At 32.9% G+C, this 11,633-nt stretch overlaps 1 protein-coding gene across 1 annotated transcript; it reads left to right on the top strand.

Moving 5' to 3' along the window:
* Positions 1-7,857: 7,857 nt before the first annotated feature.
* On the top strand, positions 7,858-11,279 carry LOC134683468 (uncharacterized). Its single transcript, XM_063542785.1, has 3 exons — positions 7,858-8,034; positions 10,121-10,235; positions 11,059-11,279. Exons 1-3 carry the CDS (start codon positions 7,950-7,952, stop codon positions 11,183-11,185), a joined length of 327 nt encoding a protein of 108 aa, XP_063398855.1. The 5' UTR covers positions 7,858-7,949; the 3' UTR covers positions 11,186-11,279.
* Positions 11,280-11,633: the final 354 nt, after the last annotated feature.

Here is an 11,633-nt window from a genome sequence, read left to right as displayed (position 1 = left end):
AAATCGCCTGGACAAAAATGTGTGGAAGAAAAATAAGAAAAACTAGAATTGCCATTGCAAGCAATAGCGGATGTCACCCTTCCCCTATTGCCACTAAGCGGTAGCCATTTCAAAATAATAAAACAGTGAATGCAGATCAACGCATTACAATATATCTTTCTGTAACTGTTCAGTTCATTTTGAGCAATGTCAAAAGTTTCACATTTCTTCTGTTTCCATGGCAACAGCAGCCATTTTGAAATTTTAAAAAAAATCATTTTTCTGCTGTTTCCATGGCAACGGCAGCCATTTTGAAAATTCCAAAGTCAAAAGTCTCATCTTTACTTGCCAGTCAACAATAATATCAAGTTTCATCAAGTTCAATGCATTTTGAGAATTTTTAACATTTTTGCAGTTTCCATGGCAACCGTGGCCATTTTGGAAATTTCAACTTCAAAAGTATCATTCAGACTTGCCAGTCACCAATCATATCAAGTTTCATCAATTTTGAAGCATTTTGAAATTTTTGAAATATTTGATCCTGTATCCATGGTAACATAGTAGTTCCAATGATTGTCCAAATCATACAAAACCTGTATATAGTGGACAACTATATTGCATGGAAATTTGATGATTTTAAGTTCAAGCATACGAAAGTTATTTACCAAACCGGAGTGTTTTTGGAGCATTTTGACGTTTTTGCATTGTTTCCATGGAAACAGCAGACATTTTGGAAATTCCAACGCCAAATTCCACATCTACCAAAGTTGCTCATCGTTATGTTAAAGTTTCCAAAAAATTGGAGCATTTTCATATTTTTGAAATTTTTGGTGTAGTTTCCATGGCAACATAGTAGTTCCAATGATTGCCAAAATCATCCAAAACCAGTGTATGGCTGGCACCTACATTGTATTAAAATATGATGATTCTGAGTTCAAGCATCTTCAAATTATTCACAAAAACCAAAAACTGGAATTTTTCACAATTGTTCTGTTTCCATGGAAACGGCAGCCATTTTTTACGGTCTTAGACCCACCTGCAACCCGAAATTTTTAGTTCCTCCCTATGGTGAACTATCATTAAGATTGGTTCCATTTTACTCCAAAAAAGCTGACGGACAAAAAAAGGTGGAAGAATAATAATAATAACAAAGAAACATAAGAAAAGCAATATGTCACCCGACATTGTCGATCGGGTGACATAATAACAAAGAAACATAAGAAAAGCAATATGTCACCCGACATTGTCGATCGGGTGACATAACTAGATTTGTAATTGCTAGCAATAACGGATGGCACCCTTCCCCCATTGCCAGGCGAGCGAGTTCACCAAAACAAAACACAGGATTTTTTCACATTTGTTCTGTTTCCATGGAAACGGTAGCCATCTTGAACCATTCCATGCTTACTGCAACTCTGCACATGGAGGTCCTTACTATAGTAGAGTTCCATCAACATTGGTCCATTGGATTCCGAGAAATCACCTGGACAAAATTTGTTGCAAGAAGAAAAATAATAAGAACTAGATTTGTAATTGCTAGCAATAACGGATGGCACCCTCGGCTTCCAATTGCCAGGCGACCGGCAGCCATTTTGAAAATTCCAAAGTCAAAGAATATATCTACACATGTAAATTGTCATTTTTGTAAAGTTTTATTAACTTTGGAGTATTTTGAGATTTTTGAGATTTTTGGTGTTTCCATGGTAACAGCGGCCATTTTGGAAATTCCAACTTCAAAATACAACTCTGCACATGTCGATTACCATTCCTGTAAAGTTTCATCCAGTTTGCAGCATTTTCATTTTTTTTGGAAATTTTGAACATTTGTGCTGCAACCATGGTTACAGTAGATAATTCCAAAATTCTAAAAGCGTACATCTCATTGCCACATGTCATGTTATATATCAATACAGTTTCATTTACTTTGGTGCAATACTCTCTGAGAAAATGCTGATTTTATGCCTTTTTCCGTAGGGTCAATGCAAAACTTGGCCCCAGTTTCCATGACAACGGCGGCCATTTTGAACTATCCAAATATTGTCTTGACATCTTGGCATACTGGAGAACATTTTCATAAAGTTTCATCCAGTTGGATCTTGTAACGAAAGAGTTAGAATTTTTGATATTTAAGCTGTTTCCATGGTAACGGCAGCCATTTTGAAAATTCCAAAGTCAAACTGGAAATCAGCACATGCCAGTCAACATTCCTGTGGAGTTTCTTCCAGTTTGGAACACTTTGATTTTTTTTGCATTTATGATGTTTCCATGGAAACGGCGGCCATCTTTTACCATTCCATACCAAGGTGCACAACTTTACATGGGGGTCCTCCTTATAGTAAAGTTCCATCAACATTGGTCCATTGGATTCCGAGAAACACGACGGACAAAATGTGTGGAAGAAGAAAAAGAAAAAAAAGAAAAAAAAGAAACGTAGAATAACAATATGTCACCCCAACTCCGTTGAGGGTGCCATAAAAAAAAGAAACGTAGAATAACAATATGTCACCCCAACTCCGTTGAGGGTGCCATAATAAGAAAAAAAAGAAACGTAGAATAACAATATGTCACCCAACTCCGTTGAGGGTGCCATAATTAATGTGTTCAAAATTTGACAAAACAGGAATTTCCTAAATATCATGAAATATTGAAAAATATAGAAGGCAATTATAGAAACTTCAATAATCTGGTTGCAGCAAAAATTAAATTATCTTCTTGAACTAGAATTTATAATATATTATGTTATATTATTTTTATTCAATTGCATATATATCATAAACCCAAATATTATTATATATACTGTTCACTTGCAAGTACTAACCTCACCACTGATATGATAAATACTAATGTTAACGAGGCCGGGATAAGGTACCGGTACTTTTTGTATCTGTAACAAATGTAAAATTCAAATAAAATACTATTACTGAAAAAAGAAAAACAAACTTGCTTTGTTACGTTCATAATAATACTTCCAACAAAACCAAATGAACAAATTTAAATATTTGTAGGAAGTTAAATACGTTTTCACTTAAAAACTATTTCACATGACAACTCCGAAATAAATGTTCAATTGTCTCTGGTTTACCTTTGAAAATTGCATATTTTTATCTAATTAAGACATTATTAGTCTGCGAACAGTTCAATACTGAAAGCAAAACATTTCTCTGTTATGTGTACATTTTATGCAAGATGATTGTATTTTTCAGTTAAAGCCCGTCGTATAATTAAATTATTTACTCTTTCCTATGCAGCAAAGTTAACGGATATTCAACCAATACATAATATGTGTCCTTTGAATTGTTCTTGCATTCATTGAACTTGCTAAAAATGACACACATCAATTCAAATAACTTTGAGGAATCTTTCAAATGATTACACTTTCCGTAAATATGTAAAACAGAAGGTCTCAATTTATATATCGAAATTATAACCTAAACTTATTCTCGTATTGCTTACTAACTGTTTAAAACAATGTATTTCTATAACTAAGTAACAACCGCCTAGAAGCCCATAATTCAGCTTGACATGATTTATTATTGGCACTGCTTAAAATTGAATCTTCAAGCAAGCAAACAAATCAAAATGAGTTCAAGTTAACTTTTGCAGTAGAATTGATATCATTGATGGAATATGTGAATATTGATAACATCTGAACCACTACAAAAATTAAACGTTATTCAAAAAACAGAACGACTAAATAATGTCATTAGATATAGGAAGATGTGGTGTGAGTGCCAATGAGACAACTCTCCATCCAAATAACAATTTAAAAATTAAACCATTATAGGTTAAAGTACGGCCTTCAACACGGAGCCTTGGCTCACACCGAACAACAAGCTATAAAGGGCCCCAAAATTACTAGTGTAAAACCATTCAAACGGGAAAACCAACGGTCTAATCTATATAAACAAAACGAGAAACGAGAAACACGTATATATTACATAAACAAACGACAACTACTGTACATCAGATTCCTGACTTAGGACAGGTGCAAACATTTGCAGCGGGATTAAACGTTTTAATGGGCCCAAACCTTCTCCCTTTTTCTGAAACAATAGCATAACATCACAACATATAAAAACATACGATAAAATATCAATTAGCAGACTTAACTCAATCAAAAAACGTATGATTACACAAAGAACGAATAAATTTGATCTGCGATATCTGAATACAAATGCACAGTTAATTAAATATTAGAGACAAACAGTCATGACCAAAAGGCTATCAAATAAATTCAAACACACTGAGAAATATTTAACCAATCAATGTTCACTTTAGAAAAAAACCGGTTTTTTATAATCTTGAAGTTTATACAAATGTTGTAAGAATAAGTGAAAAATTGAAGATATTACAAATAATCAAAGCTGGTATACAGCCAAGATCCGTATAAATAAAAAATGACAAAAAAGCATTATAAACAGTATCAACAGGTCGAATTAACTAGATTTAAATTCATTAGGTAGCTAATACGCTACCACAAATCAGTTACCACCATTGGCAAGAATAAATATTACTAAAAAGTGTTATGCCATAAAAACAGGAGTTTAAATTAATTTTTGAATTTTATTTAAACGGTATTTAATCTGAGCATTCATTTTTTTTTGTAAATTACTTCATATAATGAAGCAGTATTTGATGTAATGAGGCGCATTAGCTAAGGAATGGCATAGTGTTGTAACTTTCAAATTTTTAAAATGTTTCATTTAATCTGTTAATATACAAAAATCATAATACATCAGTTAGTTATGACAATATTTATATTCATATATTGGAATACACATATTTATACTATTTGTCTTATTGGTTTGCTTTCCTTCATAAAAGATTCATAGATGTTTCAAATGTAATTTATATGTTTAACAGTTAAAAAAAAGACCTATATTATTTTACTGAAAATTCACAATATTTACATAACGAAATAATTACATTAGATGTATATTTCATCATAATACTTTATTTTGATTGGCTAACTGCACATCACGTGTTATTCCGTAAGCAATTGCATCACTCAATAAAACTTTTCTTTCATGATAGCACGTGGTCCCACAATAAAGTGCACAGGTGAATAACATACAAAATTTATAAAATTCGTGTTTTCATGATCATAGCTAAAAAAATGTAATTATAAGTATTGAATGCTTCTTTTTGTAACTTTAAAGGGTTGTAAAAGCGTTGACCGTGCGCACATTTTGAGTATGAAGCGCTTCCGCGCTTCATACAAAATGTACTTCGGTCAACGCTTTTACACCCCAATAAATTTACAAAAAGAAGCATTCAATTCTTAAATAAATATAACTGTATTTGACTGTTTGTCAATTGCGCTATATTTTTTCCAAAGTTCTTGTTAGAAAATGTCCATGCATAAAAAAAGTCTTTGAAGACCCAGATTTGAACATAACGATTTCCAATCGGTTAACGCATGTTTAAGATTAAATTTACAATGAAAGTGATAACAGTTCCTGTTTCAGTCATGCGATATAGTTTGAGATATTCTTTGTTTGCTCCGTATTATTTTGTGTATATTGTTAATCATTAACTTCCTCTATTCGGCTATTTCCATGTATCACATTCCTTTCGATTTCGTTCGTACAGTGATCTCCAGCTCCTTCACTCGCAGTCATTTCTATTTCATTTCTACGGTGGCATACTGTTTCATTTATCGGATTCATTTCTATCTCAACTTCATAATGATGGCCCATTTCATTAATCGAACTTATTTTTATCTCATTTGCAAAGGGGTTTTCTGTTTCCTCGATTGGATCAAATTCTATATCCCTTTTACCATCGTCTCCTATTCCTTCTTTCTGAATAATTTGCATCTTATTTTTATTGTTGCGTCCTGTTATTTCTATTGGATTCATTTCTACTTGAGTTATATGGATTTCTCCTGTTACTTCTATCGGATTTATTTCTCTATCTTTGCAATGGCGGTATTTTTCTAGTTGTTGCATCATTGCAATCTCATGTTTATGACGTTTTCTGGTTCCTTGTATCTTATTTCCTTCTTTTTTATATGTTAAGTTATTTACGGTTCCTGTGACCGGATGTATGTCCATCTTTTTGTTATTGCTGTATCCGTATTTTTGTGTGTGATTCGTATCTTTCTCATATTTCCTTTGGGATTCCGTAGTTTTTGTCTGGCATCTTTCTTTTTCTGTTATATGAACGTATTCGGTAATGTCATTCTTGTTCGTTTCCCCTTTATGTACACAGCAGTTACACATTTTCTTGACGATCAAAATGGCTTCATTCCTCAATCTGGTTGACATTACGATATATATGATGAAGTTTGACATACATCCTACAATTGCAAATAGTTGAATACCTTCCAGCAGGAAAATAAAGAAGATGTATCTGTTGTCAAAATGATCAACAATCCTATTTGAAGGAAATGTCAGTAGCCATGCCATTGCATCTCCATACCTTTGTAACAGCCACGACGAAAACTCATTTTTTCGCAAACCAATATATATCATTTTATTACCGATGGTACTGTAACACCAGTACTGATACAGAATGACTTTAGGAATTTCTGTGATGAGGAATAACACAAGAACTAACACTACCATAATAACCGATCTTCTTTCCTTGAGCCTTTGCTTAGTCATCCGATATCTTAAATTGTTATTGATCAATTTGTAGATGATGAAAACGGTGGAAATCAACATTATTAGACAACTAAATGTTACGAGAACAGTTTGAATCATCAGGTAATATACAGATGAGTATTCGGATAACGCCCCACCTTTGGCATAGAAATAACACAGTCCAGGGTAATCGTCATGCTCTGACCAAATGGAAAAGTGTCGTGGAATGCTGATCGCAATGGAGAAAAGGAAGATAATTATGCAACAAACTACGACTTTCTTCTTCGTAAGTTGATATTTTGTCCAAATAGGAAAGACAAAGGCTATGACTTTCTGTAATCCGAGACACGCTGTGATTATGCATGACACGCTGTGGTACGTAAATGCTAATATCATTAGATGATGGGCCATTGAGCAATATGGGTATGGTAGGTAGCACAGTTCCAAAAAAGTATTGTTAAACGCTAACTCGCAATGATATTGCGACTGAAAAATTGGTTCAAGCCCATAGCATGAAAACGCCGTTAAAAAGTCAGCTGCAGCTAAACTCTGCATAAGTATTGTGGCAGGCGATAACAAACGTTTGCGGAAAAGTATAAGAAATACGACAATGTTAAATAGCATTGACACATACGATAACACAGAACCTGCTTGGAAAACTTCCAGTAAATACTTATCTTTGTCAACAACAAAATCATCAACATATTTGTGAGGTATCCCCATATTGGACGTCATGTCGATTGGTCTAAAACTCTTTCAGACACTTGCATGTAAATAGAACACTGCAAATGGTACTGCAATGGATGCTGCTATATAGATTTTTCACAGTGATATTTTTAAAGAATTAAAAAAATAAGATGGGATATGATATAGCATATAATTCATTATCGCAATTAATCCCTTTTGCCCGGATTGGCGAAGTGTTTGCTGGTCTTTGTAACATTTTATACTATCAAAACATAATATTGAATATTGTTTTATAATGTCAAGTTTATTAATTTACAAATTGATTCGTTCTCTTATAAAAATGTAGTAAGTTTGTGTTTTTGTTCGCAAATGATGATGAGTGTAGGTTCTTTTATACTGATGTTTGAAGTTTGTATATCATTGTATATCATGCTGAACTATTACAGTTGATAATTTTTGGTCTTCGATGCTCGTCACATTTACTAAAAAATATCAATATATTCATAGTTGATAAACAAATGGTGCTTATGCATTAATTCATTTTTGTAATTGCATCCGGTAAACTAATTTGAAAAGTTTTCCATGTTACGAAATGTAATTAAGTCATAAAGTAGAGTACTTGATAAAGTTATAAGACACCATAGATTGAAGTTAAAAGTATAGTTATAACGACTTCTAATAAACACAAATATTATTATGGGAAATTTTATAAAGCTATCCTGTTTGGTGTATTTTGTAACCATATATTACTGTGTGGCGTATTGTTTTTTTTCCACAACTTGTAAGTATGTGTTTATCTTATTCAACGTATGTATTTTTAAACAGTAGTATTCGACTAACTCCTTTGAATTATAATCACATTTTATATAGGTTTTCATTTGCAAATTTGCATAAGAGTGGAGAGTGAATTCGAAATTTATATTTAAGTAAAATTTATTCTGTACTTCTTGTTAAAAGTTAAGTTAACACTTTTTGTATCTATGAAGAGTCCATATTTTTTTCTTCAGGATTATAATAATCATTTTGGGACTTAACAGAGTGGGTTTAATAAGATAAAAAAACAATTGATGTATAATATTTGATTGATAGTAGTCTCTCATCATATATGACCATACAAAAAATATCTATACTATTAAACGAGAAGACCTCATTTTGTGTGTCGCCTCTCTTCCTTCTACAATAAATTAATCATCATGCCTCTGTGTTCTATAGGTAACATGCATAGACGCATTTGTCATCCATTCTTATGATTATTCAGATTGAGTTATTTTGGGAGAAAAACGAAAAAATAGGTGTCCGGATAATGTTTCCGTCATCCGACTGACTTTTAGTCATTGAAAAGACTTCCGGTTTTAAATATGCACAAGAAAAACCAATCGTATGATAGATTACAAAAATGAAAAAGAAATAAGACAATCAGAGCGTTCTCCATATCATGGAGTTTAGATCGCAAGAACCACAACTATTATACCTCCTTAGAGACAATTATTTTTCGCGTTTATCCACATGTAAACTACTATCATACTACTATAATATATAGAGACTCTGTATTCTGTCTACTTTTTTCTTTGAAATATTTACCATCTAAGGGGTCATACCAGTTGCATATATATTGAAATAATTAAGTAAAACATGTGGACACAAGAATGTGTCCATAGTTTACGGATGCCACATCGGCACTATCATTTTCTATGTTCAGTGGACCGTGAAATGGGGGTAAATCTCTAATTTGGCATTAAAATTAGAAAAATCATATCATAGGAAACATATTTACTAAGTTTCGAGTTGATTGGACTTCTACTTCATCAAAAACTACCTCGACAAAACCTTTATCCTAAAGCGGGACAGACGGATGAACGAGCGAACGAACGGACGCACAGAATAGAAAACATAATGCCCATTAATGTTAAAAAAGTTAAAGCAGTGATTTGGCCAAAATGAAGTAGGGTAGAGATTAGAGGGAGGTAGGACTTTTTCGGGACTTTGGGATCGGGTGTTTTTTAGCTGGGTATTTCGGAATTGATCTTTACGGGATGTGGGAATATTTGTTTTCGAATTTCTGGATGTCGGGATATGAATTTCGTTAAAATACGCACCTAAAGATTACATGTTTTTAAGCCCGGGATTTCGGGATCAGGGCCCCCTCCGACCATCCCTCAAATTAGCCTTATACAAGATAAAATCCTACCATTGGCACTGGTGGATTGTCCTAAAAGCATATTTTATTAGCATAATTATGGTCTATAAAGTTCAATTTCTTTATTTTCCAATTAAGGGCCCCTGTCGGGACATAATGACAACAATACATTCTGATTCTTAACACATAAACATATAATGAAGATAAAATTAAAATTTCAATAAGCAGTTTCATCTATTTCATGTTTGAAGCGGTGTGATTTTAATTTAATTTGACTTAAAATTACCAAAAAATGCATTGTTGCAATGGGGAAGAATAATTGTGGCCAGAAACACGAAAATAATTGAATTTAACAGAAAGGAAACAAATAACGGACTTTAGAAAAAAGGGAGAGGGCTTTTGATACGCTTATATGAAATTCTCCAGACATAATATCTTCTACAAAAATTCATCCTACAACAGTTTACAAGCTGTATATGCCCGCGATTTCGCGGGTGTGTTCTAGTATAGTTATAATCAAGTACAATTTAACAATGAATTTTACATACTTGACAGTTAGGCTAAAATCCTTCTACACAAAATAGATACGTAAATTGCATACCTTTTAGTAGCGTACATGTACTTTTCTGCAGAGCAATCGTGCATTCAAATTTAACTAAGTAGCGTCTTCCCATATTCAGCTGGAATATTAACTTTTGGTAAATATGCAAATATATTTCTATTTGTTTAGCCGACCGGAGAATGTTTGGCTGCTATATTGGTGGACGTTACCTTTTTGCTGGACAAACAGGGACATTTGGATGTCACATTTGTCAATGTGGAAGACTCAATGGAAGTTGTTGTTCGTAAGTGTTTTGGATTCTCATAAAAATATTCAGACACAAATGAACTTCAAATTCGCCTGATATATTCCATGCATGACAATCCTTATGGACAGAACATTAAGTGTAAGATCCGATAGCATAAATGCGCACTTAAACACAACAAATACCCCTCCCTAAAATGTATTTGCAATTAATCGGCATTTCGAATTTTATTGACCTTTTGTATGCAATCAAAAAAAAACATGTTAAATTGTGCCACATCTTTTATGACAAGAAATGTTCTAAGTAATTCAAACGCATTTTTAGTAAAAGGAGAATATATGCATTCAACCTCTCGACGTTTTTTTCAATAAGCAGAAAAGTGGATAATAGTTTTCTTATATCTATCATTGTGCTGCCATGAAAGAGGACATTTTAAAATAAGACGATGAAGCTGATGTTGTTAATTAGTACAATTTAACGAGGAAATCATTATTCGCTGCATCTAGTTGTTCACTCTTTAAAAACATAATGTGCATCTAAGTCATGTACGTACAAATACCAGTATTGCATTAGTCAATCACTGGTATGAAGAGGTTGGGCTTTGATATTTGCGAGTCTAAAGTAAATTGAATCTAGTATGCATTATATAAACAGTTAATGATAGTCATTATGTTTTATTTTTCCAGTTTGCGTGTTCTGTTAATTGTTTTTGAATTGTCATTTGACTGTATGCATTATATGGTACCTGATCATTCAAACATGGCTTTTTACCTTTTGTACAATAACCTGTACATCAAATGTTTTCAAGGTCTACTGATTTCTTGTTGACGAATAAGTGATAGAAAGGTATGTCCTATTTTAGAATTGGAGGGTATATCACAAGTCACCCAGCTGATTGCAAAATTATAAAAGAAGGATGTTATGAGAGAGTTGTCAAAATCAGCGACGAGTCAGTAGAGTGTGGAAATGTGACAGCAGTTGGAAGGTGATTTATCAAGTGCAGAGTATTTGTTTGGGAAAAGAACAGACACGATTTCAGATTATAAAATTGATGTAATAATTTAAATAAATTCTGACTGCAACTGTTTGTTTTTTCATTAAGAGGCTGAATTTCGCAGGACCCTCATGATGCTTTCAACTGGTGCCAAATCCTAAAGGCCAATTATTACAAAGATGTAAAAAAAAAAATTTAACAAGTTATATTCTTTTCATGATTTTTAAATAACCTTTTATCACCATACACCTCTCAAACTAAATAGATTCTTGATTTATGTAATGAAATGATATTGAAAAACCCTGCATGGTTCAATTAAGGTTCAACTATTAAAAGAACAGACCACGGTTTGAAGTCTACGGTACTGATGAGTCATTTGTAGACGAAACGCGCGTCTGGCGTATATATTAAATTTAGTCCTGGTATCTATGACGAGTTTATTT

This window comes from Mytilus trossulus, chromosome 9 (genome assembly GCF_036588685.1).
Source record: "Mytilus trossulus isolate FHL-02 chromosome 9, PNRI_Mtr1.1.1.hap1, whole genome shotgun sequence".
Classification (NCBI taxonomy): domain Eukaryota; kingdom Metazoa; phylum Mollusca; class Bivalvia; order Mytilida; family Mytilidae; genus Mytilus; species Mytilus trossulus.
The sequence above is the reverse complement of the archived record's forward strand: the minus strand, read 5'-3'. Positions and strand labels throughout refer to the sequence as shown.